Source organism: Talpa occidentalis, unplaced genomic scaffold (assembly GCF_014898055.3).
Source record: "Talpa occidentalis isolate TD23 unplaced genomic scaffold, MPIMG_talOcc4v2.1 talOcc4.15, whole genome shotgun sequence".
Taxonomy (NCBI): Eukaryota; Metazoa; Chordata; class Mammalia; order Eulipotyphla; family Talpidae; genus Talpa; species Talpa occidentalis.
In genome coordinates, this window is record NW_023601543.1 from 79,265,828 (window position 1) to 79,283,692 (window position 17,865).

The window sequence follows — 17,865 nt, forward strand, 5'->3', positions numbered from 1 at the left end:
TACAAACTCTCTACATGCATCTTGCCACTGTTGTGTTCTGCATCACGACAGCCGCTTTCCCGGTACCTGACAATTTTCCACACCACTTTACCTTTGCTTCTTACTAAGTTGCTGGGAGCGATCACTTTTGAATTTGCATATGACAACTTATTAACATTAGCACTTTCTAGTAGCAAAAAAGAAAGAAGTTCTGGGCATGTATGTCAATTATACCTCAATTCTTAAAACTTGAAGAGAACCATCTTAATGATTCTCAAGTTAATTTTTTTTTCATTGCAAAATATGTTCCCCTCCCTCTCCTAGGTAGGAGAGAGGACTATTATTGAATTTCTTATTTGGTTATTTCCAAATAAAATTTGAGGAGACTTAGCAATGTCAAGGTGCGGGCCTTCCCTTAACAGCCTTTCGTCCGTTGTCCTTTCTGGAAAGAGCGGTGAGGCGGCTCTCGGGACGCTGAGGCTGGCTTCATTAGTCTGTGTGCCCCTCTCTCCCCTGTGCTTGGCCCCCTCATTCCTCCTGCGCTTGTGACCAAACTTTGGGTGGAAAAAAAGCTGCACCCCCTCCCCTTAAATGGATTTTCCTGCCTTGATACTGGCGCCCTAGGGCAGGTGCCCCGGTCCCTTTCTCAGGACGGGGGGGGCAGAGAACCTCTGCTCCGCATCCCGTGCAGCGCTGGAAACCAGGGTTCCCTCGGGAAAAATAACACAATAATAAAGGACTCTTGAACAATAATAAATAAGTAGGAACAGTTCTGAATAACGGGGCGGGGGGGGTGTAGACAGCAGGGGCATCTCTGCGTTCACTGGCAGCCTGTTTACTGCCTTAGGGAGGCAGATAACACTTGTGAAGGTTCCGTGGAAGGGGAGGTGTTAAAGGCACCCGGGTGCTTCCCTAACCCCCTGCGGGGCTAAGAGCTGGAAGTGACCTCCTAGAGCCCTGGGCCCACTTGGATGCTGGCGACTGTGAAGAGGCAGGAACTGCAGGACAGTTTCCAGAACAGCACAGAGTGTTCAAGTGGTTTTACCTCGTCTTTTTTTCTCGCACTCTCCCTGGTATAAGCCACCCTGCTCCCTGCTCTGGAGTGAAGGTGGGCTCTCTTGGGACACAGCCATGGCCTTCAGAGCAGGTCAGGTCGGTCATGGAGGGACACAGGAGTGGGGGCTGGGGTGGGTGTGGTGTTTGTTCCAGCTCGGAGACAAGGGCTGCAGAAAACTGGGCGGAGGAGCGCACGTTGGCGAGAAATTGGGTGACTGCCCCTTTTGTTACCTTCCGTGGGGCCCCGGTAGCAGTCGTAATCCCCACTTGGTGGCAGAGGGATGTGTGTGGCTCTTTAAATATAGAGGCCTAAGCCAGCTTGGTTTCTAAGCAAGGGTTGTACAGGCCCCGGATGATCCTCTCTCCTTGCAGAAGCTTCTCAAGGATGGGGTCTTAGTCAGTTTTGTTCACCAGTGAGTCTGTGTGGCGGTCCCAGGCCAGTGCAGGATCGGTGCTCGTCCGCTGTGGGCGCAATTGGGAGGGGCGCGCAGACCTGGGTGTGGTGGTACTTGGTTAAGAACAGTGGCCAATACGGTCAGAGTCTCTTGGTTCCCTTTGCTTCTCACAGGAAGGAAAAATTCTTTTGTGGGGGAATCAGGGCTTCCATAGCCCCGTGAATGATCTCCCCCAGGGTGTGCAAGGTACTCTGCTCTTCTCTGGGATGAATGAATGCAATCACTCTGGGCTTTGGTGTCCTCATCTTTATGCAGGAAGTTGAAGTAGAATATCACTGGCGAAGGACAGAGTGAGTCTCTGAATCTTGTCATGAAAGCAGCAGGCCAAAGGGAGAAACAGTCCGGAACAGCTCTTGCTGACACTGCCCCCCACTGGTAACTGCCCCCCACTGGTAACATTCTGTAATGGGAAGTGCACCCTCAGGCCATGAGCAGCGGTTTTATTTTCAGCCCCTCCACCCACCCCGCAGCTAATGATAGACCTCGGCTGTCTCCCTGTGGGCCACTCCTCTCAGACAGTGCTGTGACCACGGTGAGGACAGCTGCGGGTGTGGCGAGGGGAAGAAACCCCTCTTTTCCCAGCAGGCAGCCTGCCAGTCCCACACATTAGGAGCTGTGTGGATCTTGGGCTGGAGCCACTTACTATCGGGAACAGGAATGTCTTAGATACTGTCAAGCTGAGTCAAACCAAATTGGCCCAGCTGCCCTGCGCTCTTGGGGACGATGCCAGGAATGCTCATTTGTGGCCGGTGCCCTCGCTTTTTCCCTCCTGCCCTGGGAGTCCCAGGAGAAAGAAGGTCATTTATGGTTCCTTATTCAGGACCAGCACAAAGGACCCCAAGTTACAAATCCTGTGGCTAGTTATATGCAGGTTTTTGGTGCATCTTCCTAACCATCCTAATCCTATAAAAAGCTCCTTGAAAGAATAATACATATCAGTTGAGTTGGCATAGAAACATGGCATGATTTCAGCTGCAGTGCTGCTAAACGCCAGTTTGGTATTGGGTAGTTTTTGGGATGGTCGCGTATGGATGCCATTGTCTGGCTGCTTTCCCGAAGATTCTGTGGCTACTAAGATGTCATTTTGCTCTTCTGCAAGTCTGTAGCCCCTGAGCCGGCTAACAAATGGTTCAAACGTCCCATTCTGGTTGTCTCCATTCCACAGGCTCTACCCACACCCCCTTTCTGGAATGTCTGTCTGTCCATGCCTCCCTTCCTCCCTCTCCCTCTTCTTCCTTCTCCCCCCCTCCCCGCCCCCTTCCCTCCTCTCCCTCCCTCTCTCTGCTGATTCTGCTCTTCAAGGCCAACCTTCATTATGGTTTCTTTCTTCTCAAAGCCTGCCTTCAGCATCCCAGATCTCACAGAGCTGGATAAACATTTGTGTATATGTTTGCTTTATGCTGTATCATGACATTCTTTCTCGATTCGCCTGGCCCTGTTAGCGTCTACTTGTAGCCACCATCTCCCCTTTTTAAACTACAGGCCCTTCTACCTTGGTGGGTTGTCATCTCTAGGGAGAGGAGAGGACCTGGCCTGGACAGCTCAGTATCGCTAATCATAACACATCTACCTCTAACATTGAGCGTGTTAATCTATTACACACATAGGAAAACCAGGGTTCACTTGGTAGGAAATTTAAATAAGGTCACGCCCTTTAAATAAGGTCACCTAAGTTTCAGGATAAGACTGTAACGAGGCTTTTTGTCTCTAATTTTCTTTGTTTTAATTATCTTAGCTTTTAAATTGTAGCTGTTAATTTGGTTGGGTAATACACATGTGTTAAAAGCTTGCAAAGACTCTTCCTATTTTACCACACCATGCCAGTGATTTAATACTAGCTTATTTTCAAAATGCCCTGTTCTTTTCCTCCAACAAGCCAACTCCCCATTCAGATTTCTGCTGTTCTATTTTTGGCTCCATCCCAGCCCTTGTTGAATTTTTCTGTTTGTTAGTTTTTACCTTTTTTTTCCGCTCATCCCAGCTAATCGATCACTCAAAACCAGCTCAGACCTCAAAGGTCATCAAGTCCATACCCACCACAGCCATGCTCACTGCTCCCTCAGATCCCACCTTAACCCCCACCACCACCCAGAGGACTCCATCAGATTACTCAGCCTACCTTGCTTTACCCTGTTTCAGTTCATCTCAGGCCAATCTAGAACCTTTTTGAAACCTGCAGCAGGGAGTCCTTCTACCTTGGATTACGTTCTTAGTCCAGAGATTCTTCAATGTTTTTGTCAGGCTGTTGGGTTTTGGTTGTCTGGGGAAGCCATTCTTAGTTTTTAAATAATAGATTTTAAATGTTTAACATAAAACACATAAAATTACAATGGGAGACATTTATATTGTAGCTAGCCATCAAGCTATTTTAAAAGCACATTTGGGTGTAGAATTCTATTTGTAATTCCTTATTATAAGTAACAAGCTTTTCCTCATTATATATTATGTGACAGGGTCTCTCAGTAGGTGTGATAACTAGCACTTCAAAGTAGCGACGCATGCTCACAGGGTCTTGAGGTGCCTGCATCATCTGTGTTGTGCTGGGAAGATAGCCGCGAGTTGTTTGCCAGGGAATCGCAGGTCCTTCTACTAGGACTGTGGCATGTTACCTGCATTTGTGATCAAACACAACACCAGAGTTTAGTTTGAGGTTAGGGAAAACGAAGTGTTAATTCTTCTCCACATGCATCATGGACTCCAGATTACGCCCCCTTTCCTGACTCTGAATCTAAGTCTCGGACGTCTTCTTTATGGTGCCCTGCTAACTTTTAACCGTTGGGTCCTCCGGCTCTCCCGGTGCTGACCCTGTGCTCTACAGCGTTAAGCTGGGAGAGAAGACTCGGAACCACACATCTCCCCTGACCCCTGTGTCTGCTCTCTTTGCACCTGCAGGTGGAAGAAGGATGGTGGGAAGGCGTGCTCAATGGAAAGACCGGAATGTTTCCTTCCAACTTCATCAAGGAGCTGTCGGGGGAGTCGGACGACCTCGGCATTTCCCAGGATGAGCAGCTGTCCAAGTCAAGTAAGGAAGACCCCACGGTGCAGGAAAGGGGTGGGGGCACCGATGGGCACACTCCAGCCTTCCTTCTGTTCCATGGCCTGTGCTCTTTTCTTGATGCTGCTGCTTAACTCACCGCAGTGCGGCAGGCTGGTTATTATACAGATGTGACCTGCAGCCACATGTTCTGTATGTCTCTGGCTCAGTGACCGCCGCACGCACGCTGGTAGGACTGCCCCATGGGTGGCCCATTTGCTGTCCCTTTATATACTTCTGAAGTATCACTTACTGCAAGTTGATAATTATTTTTTTTAAGTTGATAATTATTTTTAAAGTGAGCCACATGGGATTGTTAATATTTTTCAGCATCCTTTGAGGAACTGGGGGGGAAATGGCAAAAAAAAAAAAAAAAGTGTGGCAAGAAGTGCTGTGTTCAGGACAACTGCATGCCCGTTCCCTTGAAAGTCTGATGAGACAGCCGAGAGGCCAGCCCCACCTGGGGTGAGCGTCCCTCCACCATGGCGAGAACGAACTCCAGGTTTTTCTTTCTCCAGGGCCCAAAAGCCTCCTCCCTCCAGCTTCTCTGCTGCCCTTTCCAGCTCCCGGAACAAAAGGTCAGGACCGGGAAGCTTTGCTCTTCCGGTCGCTAACCCAGCTTCCTCTGTGGGCATCTCTGTATCTCTTGTGCTGTCTTGAGCCAGGGTCATGGGCGTCAGTGTCACAGAGGATCGGCTGTGTCACAGTGGCATGCCACCCCCTGGATTTGCCGACCTCCCTTTCCAATAAGAGGAGGACTTTTCAGTCATGTCACAATAATTAAGCATCTTTCTTTTCCATTTGGGAAGCTCCGACAGGAGTGTATTCTCGAGTTAGTTGTGTCTGTTGTTTAACCAGTAGCGTGATTGCAGATTCCCACTTGGAGGCATTTCCAGAGGCGCCCTCAGGCCACCTCCTTCACTTGGTACCTTGGCAGCTCTGGCGCGTACAGCCTGTCATACATAGAAACAGCAGTGATCACTGCTTAACTGTACCTTCTCCCCCCACTGTCACAGCCTAAGACCCCCCCCCCCATTGCTGAACCCCGTTCCATCCGAAGGTCTTGGATAGGAAAGTTGGGAGGGGATTTTGGAGCAAATGAAGCATCTTGGAGTTCTGCTGCCTTCTCTGCTGGCATGGTCCAGCCAAGAGGGCCACAAGGGTAGAAAGTGTCCTTGGACCTCTCATAGTATGAGTTGCTTTAGCTCTCAGGTAGAACATCAGGCTCCTAACTTGCCTGGTGTCTCCTTTTGCACACCGGGATAGTATGGTGCTTGGTAATTTGCTCTCATAACAGTACTGCACCTCAGGGTATTGTGGACTGAATGGCCTTTGTTGGAGAGAGGACCAAATCAGGTCATTATAATGTTCTTTCCATGAGAAAATGTATTATGAGTCCGGTAGCAAGAATGTATAGGGCACCCTAGAGGGCCCTGCTAAATGGTCACTTTCATTGTTAATCATCATAAACTCTTGGGACTTAAACCAGTTAGTATGTGGGAGAGTACTGTGTTCATGGAAAAGGAAATCTGGGAGTATCGGGCACCCTCTTTGGGAAAGCCTTGACCCGTTGGTATTCTGCCATCTTAGCTGTGCTGTCAGAATTGGTAATGCCTTCTGCATTTTTGGAACTTTTGAAATAACTCTCTCCAAGTCAATAACATGGCTATTTGACTCTGCCTGACCCCTCCGTTCAAAGCATGTGATCCCGAGGCAGGAGGTTAGGGGCAGAGTGAAATGGCCTCTCCAATCACTTTGCCTTCCTTCACATGCTTGGGAGGGGCAGTTTCTCTTGTAGATACTACCCTCAGGCAGCAAAAACCTTTATTTTCAGAACCGGGACAGCTCAATTGCTTCAGCTGCCATGTTCAGTTACACAGACTCTGTCCCTTGTTTAGGGGTTGCATGTCCCCAGAAGGGCTTGGCTTCTAGTCAGGATAGATGCTTCTGTCAGGGCAGTGTGGCTTTTGTAATCTTCCTATATGTGTAGACAGTGAGGGAGAAGAGGGCTTATCCACCTCTCCGTCTGTCTGTCCATGTCATCCATCTTTTCTTCTTTCCTCCTATCCTTCATTCATTCAACCTGGTGTTAGTACCTATTGTTACAAAGACACAGTGTCACAGAGACCATTAAGACCACATTCTGCCTTCAGCAAGCTCACGTTGAACAAGGGGGATGCACATGTTGGCAGAAGTTTGAGAAAGCACCCCAGGTACTCTGTTAGTGGGGTGTCTGAGAAACAGTGGGATACAGAGGCAGAGAGGCCAGTCCTTTGGGGATGTGCAGACCACGGTGGTCACAGGAGCGTCAGAGAAGCGCAGATGTGGTAACATTGTCCCTGGGGCTTGCTGAAGTGATGTAACGCCCTGAAGAGAGAGAAATGGCATCTCTCAGTGTTCTGACAGGCTTTTCAGTTGCTGTTCGCACTCTGATGGTAAAATTTATAGAATTAGAACATATCAGATGCAGAAATCATGTAGACTAGTAGGATTTTTCTAAGTTGAACCTTTGATTTTGGAATGAATCTGCTTATTCCTATCCCCAGAGACTGGGATTGGTTTCATTGTACTTTACTTCAAAAGAAAACAAAACAAAAGCAAACCTTTTTATTTTGAAATAATTACAGTCAAGGCAGTTGGAGGAGAAAAGCCTGCACCGGGAGGCCCAGTTTACCGTTTCTCCAAGGATAACATCTTTATGACTACGGTAGTTTATCGTAGAACCGAGAAAGACAAGGGGAGTTAATGCACCAAAGACATGTCACTTTCTACACAGGTTTGAGCTAAACTGTACTTAACCAAAGTCTTTGTTAGACCAGCCCAGTTAATACCCTTTTTAAATTAGTTTTCACAGAAATTGCTTAATTAATACATGGCTCTGGGGGTAAGTTAAACTATTTTTGCCATTTTGGTAATTTTTAGAAGACTGTGTGAAAAATTCTCTCATTTTTAATGCTAGCACACATTAAGGTGAGGTTTTTATTTTATATAAATTTTTTATTGCGGTAACTTTGATTTATAACACCGGATGTGCTTCAGAGGCCCAGGATCACACCTCTTCAGACAGATGCCTGTCACCACACCGCACCCACCACTCAGGCACCCATCATCCTCGACCATAGTCCAGTGGGCCTCCTCCCCAGTGTGTCTCCCCCTCCCTCTCTTGTAGCCTCATTTTGGGGTGAGGATTTTAAAGACTGGTAAAACCTATATCCTGGTGCAGATGAAGAAAATTTTGTTTGCGATGTGTCCTTGAGCTTATCGTGTTATCGTGACCCCTACCCCAGCCTCCAGGATATTACATACTTATTGGGTATTTATAGTTCTCACATTTCTACTTTCAGAAAGTCTTCGAGGGTATTATTCAGAGGATAGTTTTCAGGTGAATTTTATCAACCAATGGATGGGTTTTATGGAAGCATTACATTATATTGATAAGGAAGCGTGGCAAGACAGCTGGACACTCGTTAGGTATTCGAAATATGCAAGGAGGCATTTTTATTTTTAAATGACAGCATATTGCTTGAACTGCTTTCCTTTTGCCCTGATGTCCTTTTATGTATGGTAGTTGGTTTTGAAAATCTCTAAACTTTACATCCCTGTTCCGGGTCATCTCCTCTATCAAGGAAAGAGTTATAGCAATTGTATTGGTTGATATTTTGATTTAAACATTCTATCTCAAATAAGAAAATTTATTGTTACAGTAGCAGGAAATTTTTGCTGCCTGTTTGAATTTGGAAACTTCATATAAACCTTATATAAAACTGATGAAACCTTAAAGGTGCTTTTTCAAAAATATTTTCATAATTTTTATTACAGACAATTCCTAACATATACACAAGTCAGGAGAACAGTATAATGAACTCCTGAGTAGCCATCACCCAGCTCTAGCAGTTATCAGCCTAAGGCCAATTTGCTAGAATTACCTACTGCACCACCCTCCCCCACATTATTTTGAACCAAGCCCCAGAGAGCAGACATGTTCATCCATAGATATTTCAATATGTATCGATAAAAGGATGTTTTAAAAATATCATTCACACCAAAAAAAAAAAAATCATAGCAATCCCCTAATGTAATTCAATATATGGACAGTGTTCACTTTCCCTAATTGTCTTCTACTTTTAAATACAATTTTTTAGTTTGAATCTGTATCCAGAGCCGGTACATACATTGTGATTGGTTGATGTCTAAGTCTCTGAATTTATAACTTCCCTCGTGTCTCTTTTTTTCCTTGTAAATTTTTGCTGAAGAAAGTGAGGTCCTTTGTCCACTAGCTTGCTATTGTCTGCCTTTTGCTGGTTTTATTTCTGCTGTGGTTACTCTAGTTAGACCTAAGGGTTTGGTTTGGTACCTATATTTTTTTCTCAGACTCCTTCATAAGTGGTGATAAATAGTTCAGCTGAGGCTCAAACTGCCTGGCTGTCTTTCTTTTTGAATGTTAGCAGCCACTGATGATTATCACCCAGATCTATTCACTCATTAGCACTTGCAAATGGTGCCAAGAAGGAATTTTTCTTGAAACAATGAAATGGACTCAATCTAACAGATCAAAAGTGGGAAAAAAAAAAGTTGCGCAAATTAGGTTTTTTTTTAAAAAAAAAAAAAAACAACAACAAGACAGCAAAACACCCAAGTCGTTGCAGTAATAGTTCATGCAGAATCTTATGTTGGGGGAGGGGGAGGGATTTAGAGAACATCTAGCCTGGTATCAGAACATTGAAGCCCAGTGAAATCAAGTCCTGGGTGTGGGCTGGCTTTCTGAGATAACAGGCCACTAGTCTATGTAACTTTTCACACGCCCTTGGGTGTTGCCCTCTCTATGGCCTGTGGTTTGCCCTCTCAGAGAGCATCTGACAGACTTAAACCTGAGTACAGTTGAGTGCATTTCTTATTATCATAGATCCTGAGTAATCATTTTCCTCTTCAGTTACAATTTCCCACATGCTAGTATTAATTCAATGTGAACTAGAATTAATTATCAACTGTTACAATCAGAAAACATCCTGAATCTATGAGATTTACTTGGACTGAGAGGGAAAGAAATCTAGATATGACTTGTCTAATTTCAGTTTTGTACATATTTTGCTTCACATTTGAGATATAAATGATCTTTTCAGTTTCACCATCTTTTAAAATAAAATTTAATTTCTTAGATTCTAAAATTATTGTAAAACTGAAAGTACTCCTGCTGTTAAAAACACTCCTATAGCTACAGAAACATTTTCAGTTATTTCCCATCATTAGTACGTGAGCAAATTTGCATTTTCTTTCAGTAATCTTTAATAGCCACAAGATTTCTCTTTGAATGGACTTTCTTATTTTACTGATTCCTTATTTTCAAATTTTGAGTTGTGATATGCATTAGCTACTTGTCAAGCCAAGACCAAGATGGAAATCACCTTTTAAAATATATGGCAAACTACTCCCATGATCGAGAAATACTGTATTTCATTAGCTGTAAGAAACTGCTAAATCAGTGCCCCTCGCTATAAAAACTAAACGCAGGCTCGCTAGCTTCCACCCTGCACACCCTACAGCATCTCTAGACTTTTTTTTTAAATATTAGATAATATTTGTGGTGTGTATGCCATTCAATTAAGAGTGGAGAGCAATTAGCAATTGATGAAACAGAATTTCCAGCAAAATTAGATTTTGTTGCTGAAGACTTCATGTTGAAAATTTAAAATTCTTTCCTTTTACCATGTTTGCCACTTGCCAAGTACTAATATTTAATAGTGACAGTAGAGTATTTCCCCCACTGAAATAAACATGACTCATATTCATGAACTTTCCAGTTGCCCACCTCTTTGTTTTAGATGGAATGTGTGTGTCTGCAGCCATTCCCTACAGGCCCACCTCAGGTTGCCTTGCAGGGGCAGTCGGGCCCGGCCTACCTCGGGAGTCTCAGGCGTGGCCCTCAGGAAGAACAGAAGGAGGTTATGTTGGATGCAGCGACACTTGATGGGAATCCTGGCTTCTTTCTCTGCCCACTTTTTTTGCCGCTGAGAGGATGGTGGCTGTTCAGTTTTGGAGGGCCTAGCTCACAAAACAGCTGCCTTTTGGAGTAATGTTGCCTTAATGGCTCCAGTTAACCAGAATACAAAATTGCCCAAATGAAAACTAGTCACTGTGACTTGCATGCTTTTATTTTTTATTTTATTTATTTGTTTGTTTGTTTTGTTTATACATGCATTGGGTACAGTCAGAAGCACATGGGAGGGTGAGAGAATTCACCAGAGCCAGAGCGGGGAGCAGAGCAGGCAGAAGGACCGAAGTACACTGCTGAGGGGAGCAGCGGGCGGCAGGAGAGGTTTGCGCGCCATGTGGGACCCTCCTCCAGTGGCAGGGGAGCAGCTGGGGATTGAACCGGCACTGCAGAGGCTGCGGGCAGCTTCGCAACCCAGCGCTCAACCGCTGCGCCACCGGGGAGGCCCGACTTGCTCTGCTTTTGTCATCAAAGTCCTCAAGAGCTATAAGTCCAAAGAGAACCTTTGGACCACTGTCATTTCTTCACATTGTTCTGTGGCCAGTGGTTTACAGTCAGCTTTTGCTTTTATTGGCTGAAGCACATCTGTCAAAGGGGGGCAGATTGCAAGGCCAGAGCACAGCATCGTGCCTGCAGAACATGGGAGCCGGAATACCTGATCCTGTTGACATTGTGGGCCTGCTCACTCACACTTCCCTCCCTGTTTCGGAAATGACATAGCCCAGAAGCTGCCATTATGGTTCCTCTTGGGTTTTCCCATTTCCCTGTGAAGTATTTCTAAGTAGTGAGAAAAGTTGTTCTCTCCTGTCTCAGTTTCACTCTCTGGCTTTCGTCCGCAAAGCCTCTCTTGTCGGGCTCAGCTGATCATCACGCTATAGGACTGGCTTTGGGTTTGCTCTTTAGCTTACAAGCCATAATAGAACTTGTTTCTTGAGTAAGGTGGACTAATGCATGTATTCATTGAGTTTACCTTTAGCAAACCATTTTACCTGCTGGTGGTACTCTCTGTGGGGCACACACACGTGTGTGTGTGTGTGTGTGTGTGTGTGTGTGTGTGTGTGAGTGAGAGAGAGAGAGAGAGAGAGAGAGAGAGAGAATGAGAATACTGGGGCAGTACAAGTGTATCCTACATTCTGTGTACTTATCCATGGCTGTAGAGAGGTGTGGGCTTGAGCATGTGTCCAGTCCTATGCTTTGATAACCTGTATTTGTAACAGCAACAACAACTAAAGAGAGCATTGTGCACTGGGTAAGTCCTATGAGCTCATGCTTCAGTACAGTCTCACAAATGATATGATAATACCTCAATTAAGATGTTTCAAGAAATAAGGTTTCATGGTGTCCTCTGTGCTAAGCAGAAAGCCCCTTACATTGACGTGGAGGTTACTTACTGGTTTCAAACCTGCTGGGTGAAACCACCCCCCCAACCACCCCATCACTTATTAGTACATTTTCTTGCTTAAAGGTACTGAGGATGATAACATCTTTAAAAGAAAATTCCATGCCTTATTTAGAAGCTTGGGATCATGAATATCAGTTTCTATCATACAGCATCTAGGGGTGCAGATAAAGTAGTGATCCTAAATCTATGTGTTGCTTGAGTCCTACTCCCCAAAGAGCAGATTGTGCTGTACAATTGAGTTTTAGGAATCTGAGTGATTGGATTCCCTCTGGTCAATCCAGGTTTTCTTATTCTTGAGTTATAATATTGAACTGGCTTCCAGCTTTAAACTGGGGACTCATGACATGCCAGTCATTTGTAGAGGCGAGCACCGGTTCTGGGTGCTCATTGCCATTATGGTTGCATGGGGACGTGGGGCTCATTCTGGAAAATTCTTTAAAAATTCTACCTAATGGTCTCTAATTAATTTTGTGGATGAAGCACTTGCAGCGGATTAATTGAAGGCAAGTTCAGTTAAAGACTCTTCCTCTTCCTTCTTTTGCCATCATGTGCTCCCCTCCCCCTCTCTTGTTTTTCTCTCCCCTTCTCTTCTCTCATTCACTGTCAGGAAAGACTACCTTTGAAGGGACAATTCTGTACCGAGCTGCACCGGCCAAGACGGAGGGCCACAGACGTTATTACAGTGAGTGACCTTAACAGGAGGAGGCAATTGTAAAGATAAGATCTGGGTACTTGTGTTTTTTGATGCAGCTGCACTTTCCTGAGCTGCTCATGCTTCTGCCAAGTGTCTGCGTGAATTTCTGATCCAAGGACATGGACTTACTTGCCTGAGATAAGTGCCGTGTCCTTGGTGCGTGCTACAAGAGCTTTCCCACCTCCAGCCCCTGGTGCTTCTCGTTCGCTTTGTGCCTTTCTCATGTGTGTGACATGCGTGCATGCATCCTGCGTGCGGAGAAGGGGTTGGCAGCATTTGTCATGCGTATGGATTTGTGTCACGATCTCTGGGCTTCTGGGATGGTGGAAGATGGCTTCCCAGGGAGGTGCCGATCTCGCCCGTGACTGCTTTTTCTGAGTGGGACATTTCTTCATCGCGGAGTTCACAGAAATCAGAATTTGGCATGAATGCCCATGCCAGAAATGGTGTTTTGCTTTGCTCATTCAGCCAATCACCACACGGCAGACTTCTGTTGGCAGGGCCAGCGTGTAGCCTTTTGTATTGTGAAATAAAGCTGCCAAAAATTGAGGGGAAGGAAAGAAATGAGATTAATGAATGAATCTGTTGAAACCCTTAAAACAGTTTCTGCCATGCAGTAAGCACTGTTCATGTGACTGTTAGTTAGAAATAGAGAAAAACGGGCCAGGGTGAAGTGAGCAGTGCTGGAATGTTAAGGTAAATTACACAGCACTACACGATTGGCCAAAGCAAGTTTGAGACTTTGTTCCTTTTTTCCCCTTGAAAGAAAAACATCTACCTGTTTGTGCGCATGTGCACATGTGATACACACATCATACATGCACACACACATACCTGCATGCACATATATGCATGTAGAGGTGACGGAAGGGGAGGGTCAGATGTGAACATTACGACTGCGCTTCTCAAGCTGTCTGTGGTGAAGGTTATTTTTACTTGGACTCCCCCATGGACAGATGCCCGGTCCTGCGGGCATGTCTTCGTTACGCTAGCCCGCTGGCCACACATCTGGAAGTCGCTCCCCTGCACTCTGCTGTAGTCTTTCAGGACATGCACCCTTTCTGCACATGTTGTGCTGGTACCAGCACCTAGTGCGCTGGTACAGTGCCGGGGGCTGGCCTCGGTCCCCGAACCACGGGCGGGCTTGTGCTGCCTGCGGGTATCACCTGCCCTTCTGAGCATGACCTGGGGACATTTTGCAGAATAGTGTGTGTAAAAATGGATGCCAGTAATTAAAAGATGCAGTCCCAGACATGAAAATAAAAAGTCACCTTTCCTTTCCTCCAAAGGGAAGGAACTAGATTTTGAGTTATTTCAGCAACCCAGATATGCAGATAATTTAATTTACATACTTAAAGTGATAGAAGCAGGCTGCCAGAATTTCTGGAAGAAAAATCTGCCGTGTGTTTCCTTCCCAGTCCATGCTTGTGTGGTTGAATGACTGTGAAACCTCTCCCTGTGTAACGTAAAGAGTATTTCTCACAGTGATTAATATCAAGTTATTAAGTTGAGCCCGGAAGGCAGCAAATCCCTGAAACCAGAAGCTCAGTAAAATCAGGATGGCAGTGGTTGAAAATGTTATGGTTCCAGCTAATGAGAAATGATGGGAGAATCCTTCAGATTCCTCTCTGAAGAACTCACACAACCTTGCCATCATCTGTCTGCCCTGCTGCCTTCTGGCGGTGGTGGGAGGGGGATGGGGATGGTTTCTTTCCACTAACTGTTTCTCTGTTCCGCCCTCAAATGGTTCTTTCCAAACCAGAAAGGAATATACAAGCCATTTATCACAGAGAAAGAATCCATACAGCAAAATGAGAACATGTTAAAGGGGAAATGACACAATATTTAGACTCCATAAATTATATCTCCAGCAGGGGTATTTCCAAAAACAATGAACAAATAAACCCACGAATGGGTAAGCTCATCTAGGGGGTTCTCCATGTCTGCACACTCACATCCAGCCCTCTAGATTTCAGCCGACCCCCTCGTGGTGGGGTGCTCCTCGTTATGCTGTCCTCTGTTATTGCTCACAAATGTTGTGTTTCAGCTAATTGAAACGTACGTCAGGCCTCTTCCTCTTCTCTCGCCCTCCTTTTGGGTTTATAAATGCCGTTTTAATGAAAACAGCAGCCGCAGCAACAAACACAGCCATCGCTTTAAGGCTTTGATTTTGAAACTTGTTAGCAATTTATAACGGCCTTGCTATATTTTATCTGTTTTCATTTAAGCGTTCCTTCCTGCCCTGAGACTTCTTTATTTGAATGACTTGGGTATTTTATGTGAGCAATTATTTGGTGTATCATTCATATTTCCTGGGAGGCCACCGTGCCTATAGAACACTATAGGCCACCTTACCTATAGAACACTAAGGCACGGTTGACTAAGAGAGAACAACATTTGCCGGTGTGCTCTCCTCCCAAGGACACCGGCGTCAGCAGGGGCTGTGTAGTAAATAGTGAGGAGCTGTCCTGCACATGCAGAGGCTTTTAGGGACAGGTTTCCTGGCAGAATTTAGTATTTCATAAAATATCCTTCGGAAAAAAAAAATCCTTTGACTCCTGCCCTTTGATGGCATGACTGATGTGCTGACCGTCGAAGCAAGCATGTACACCCGGAAATTAACTAGAAACAAATAGGCTCTTCCTTTTAGGAACATGTTTGTGGGCTGAGCCTGGGGAGGAGGAATCTCGAGAGGTAAGTGTCCATGTTGTCTTGCTGGTAACTCTTTGATGACTTCCAACACGTGGCACAAGAGGTCAAAGGAAGGGTGTCATGTCCCCAGTGTTCTTTGGAAAGGGATTCTGCTCTGGCAAGATGGGGGTGATAAGGAGGGAAGAAGAGCTGAAGCTTGGGGAATTCTGGCCTCTGGGAGGGCGGTTTCCTTTCCCTCCTTAACAAACACGATCATCTTGCCAGTGCAAGCGTCTTAGTGTCAAGTTTGGTTTAATGCTTTCCTAGAGAGACATGTCTGCATGCATTTATTCCTTGTGAAGCCATCCAAAGAGATTTAATTCTTTGGCAGTCATAATTTTGTGTGGTTCCTTTAATTGCTAATTTGTTTAAATAGCTTTTAGCTTTACAGTTTCCCTTTAGGAAATGTTACTTTCATTGCTAATTGCTAATTGACATGAGTCATAGAGATTGGAAGTACAGTATGTGGTACTGAGTCCTGGGGAGGGTGCGGGAAAGGCTGTTATTTCTTAGACTATGGCAAAGAAAATGTGGATCCGAACTAGGTCGAAGAGAGGTGAACTTTCACATGTACAAAGAGATCTGCTTTGAAATTAGATTTTCCAAGAAGTTGTGATTCACTTCTTAAAATTAAACACTGGGGTGTGGAATTCGAACAAAAACTGAGTCACCCAAACTTAACACATCCAACACACTAAATGAAACCCCCCAGTGCAAATTGTCCTGTACCCAGTGACGTTTTTAGAGGTGCTTCCCAGCTGGCTGTGAGGTGCTTCCTGGCTGTAGCTGATGTCTGAGCTGTCTCTCCCCGCCCCCCTTCTTGACAGGTTTAAGGGAAACCACCGGCTCCGAGAGTGATGGGGGTGACTCTAGCAGTACCAAATCTGAAGGTGCCAACGGGACTGTCGCCACTGCAGCAATCCAGCCGAAGAAAGTTAAGGGAGTGGGCTTTGGAGATATTTTCAAAGACAAGCCAATAAAACTAAGACCACGGTCGATTGAAGTCGAGAATGACTTTCTACCGGTGGAAAAGGTATGTTGACAGTTTCTGTTACATTCTAACATAATGTGGAGTTTCCAAAAGCACACTGCAGGACTTGGCGCCTGAGACTTCCTATGCTTCTTTGGGGGTTTCCCTGTCCTCATGGGCTAGCTGTTCACCCTCTCCCTCTGCAGCGTTCCTCTGCGTGGGAACAGCTTCCCTCGAAAGGCCCGTGTTCTTGTTGGCTGCTGCTTTTCTTGCTGATCTCCTCACTGTGGAATGTTTCTCAGGATGACTTTTCAAATGGGCTGGCGCGTCTCCATTTCCTCCCCAGAAAACCCCCTCCCGCCTTGACATAAGTGAGCACATGACCCTGACACTTCAGGCACCCACGAATCTCGCTCCTCCCTTGTGCCGTTCTCTAGTGCTTTGCACTTGTGTGTGTTTGCCGGTTCTGCAGTGGAGGGGAGGGATTGTGTGGGTTTTTTGTCTGGGAGTTTGGTGGCAGCGATTTCAGACCACTGAAAGGAAGTCTCCTGCCTGTGTGAATGAGGGAGATGCCTCACACTGTGCCTGCCTGCGTTGTCACCGTCAGGAAGCAGGCTGTTTTCTTCTGCCTCTGGTTCTGGGTTAGTGAGAGGCAGACAGCGTGTTGCTGCTGAGTACGCGGTTGCCATGGCAATACACCCAGAACCACCGAGCTTGTGGCTGTCAATGACGTCTGCTGTGGTACATTTCTAAGCATCATAGCCTTGCTTAGGATTTGATAAATACTGTGGAATTTTCCAGATTGTAATAAGCTTCACTTGTGTTGAGCTTAAGGAATGTTTATTAATTCGATTTAGGGCTGCAGGTTTTGCTTTGGCATCTGTGCCAGCAGGCTTGGGGGTGGGGCGTTGGCAGCTCCTCTCGTGCAGGTTTGTTGGTGGCTTTTAAATGCTTTTCATTTTTGGGTGAGATGAATTTTTTAAAGTTGCATCATCTTCTGCAGCTGTGGAACTTCATTCGCCTCTCCCCGCCCCTCTCCCCCGCTGCAGCCCTGCCCAGTGTCATCAGGAACAATCTATAAAGGAAACTTTTGGACACTTAATCCCCTTAGACATGAGTAAGGCAGGAAGGGCCGATGCTTAGAAATTACACTGCAGCTCTTCTTTCTCTGAAACGTCTTTCTTTCACTGAAGCTTCTCAGTTTCTTCTTCTTTCTTTTCACTGAAAACTCTAATTTCATTGAAACTTCTCAGACCCAATGCTGCTTCCTTCAGTAATCAATATATGATGTTTCTTCTCAAGACCTGAAGTTTCTAGTAAGTATCCCATCTTGGGAACGCGTTCCTGTTTCGGTTACAGACGCCTGTAAATATTTACCAAAGCGTTGAGTCCCATGCTTGGGAAGACGCGAGAAGTGATGAATGCAGTCTTTCTTCATTTATTCAAGTGATTGACATGAACAGGACCGTTGAATCGGGAGGCTAAGTTGATTCCTTTTCTTTGTTTTCTGATTCTTGGTCTTCTCAGTGTAGAAGGGCGTTGTCTTTTATTGCTATTAATATATGTTTGACCCATTGGTAATTTGTTGGGTTATT

General features: G+C 45.5%; 1 protein-coding gene across 5 annotated transcripts in view; it reads left to right on the forward strand.

The window, feature by feature from the left end:
- Nucleotides 1-17,865, forward strand: part of SH3KBP1 (SH3 domain containing kinase binding protein 1) — a 316,536-nt gene that overhangs the window by 176,192 nt on the left and 122,479 nt on the right. For 4 of the 5 annotated variants that reach the window (XM_037512632.2, XM_054695818.1, XM_037512633.2 and 1 more), the window contains 2 exons: nt 4,383-4,512; nt 16,128-16,333. In XM_037512632.2, the coding sequence (XP_037368529.1) occupies nt 4,383-4,512; nt 16,128-16,333 (336 nt within the window). Of the gene's footprint in view, nt 1-4,382; nt 4,513-5,042; nt 5,103-12,522; nt 12,598-16,127; nt 16,334-17,865 lie in introns of all 5 variants that reach the window. The other variant, XM_037512636.2, reaches the window with a different exon arrangement.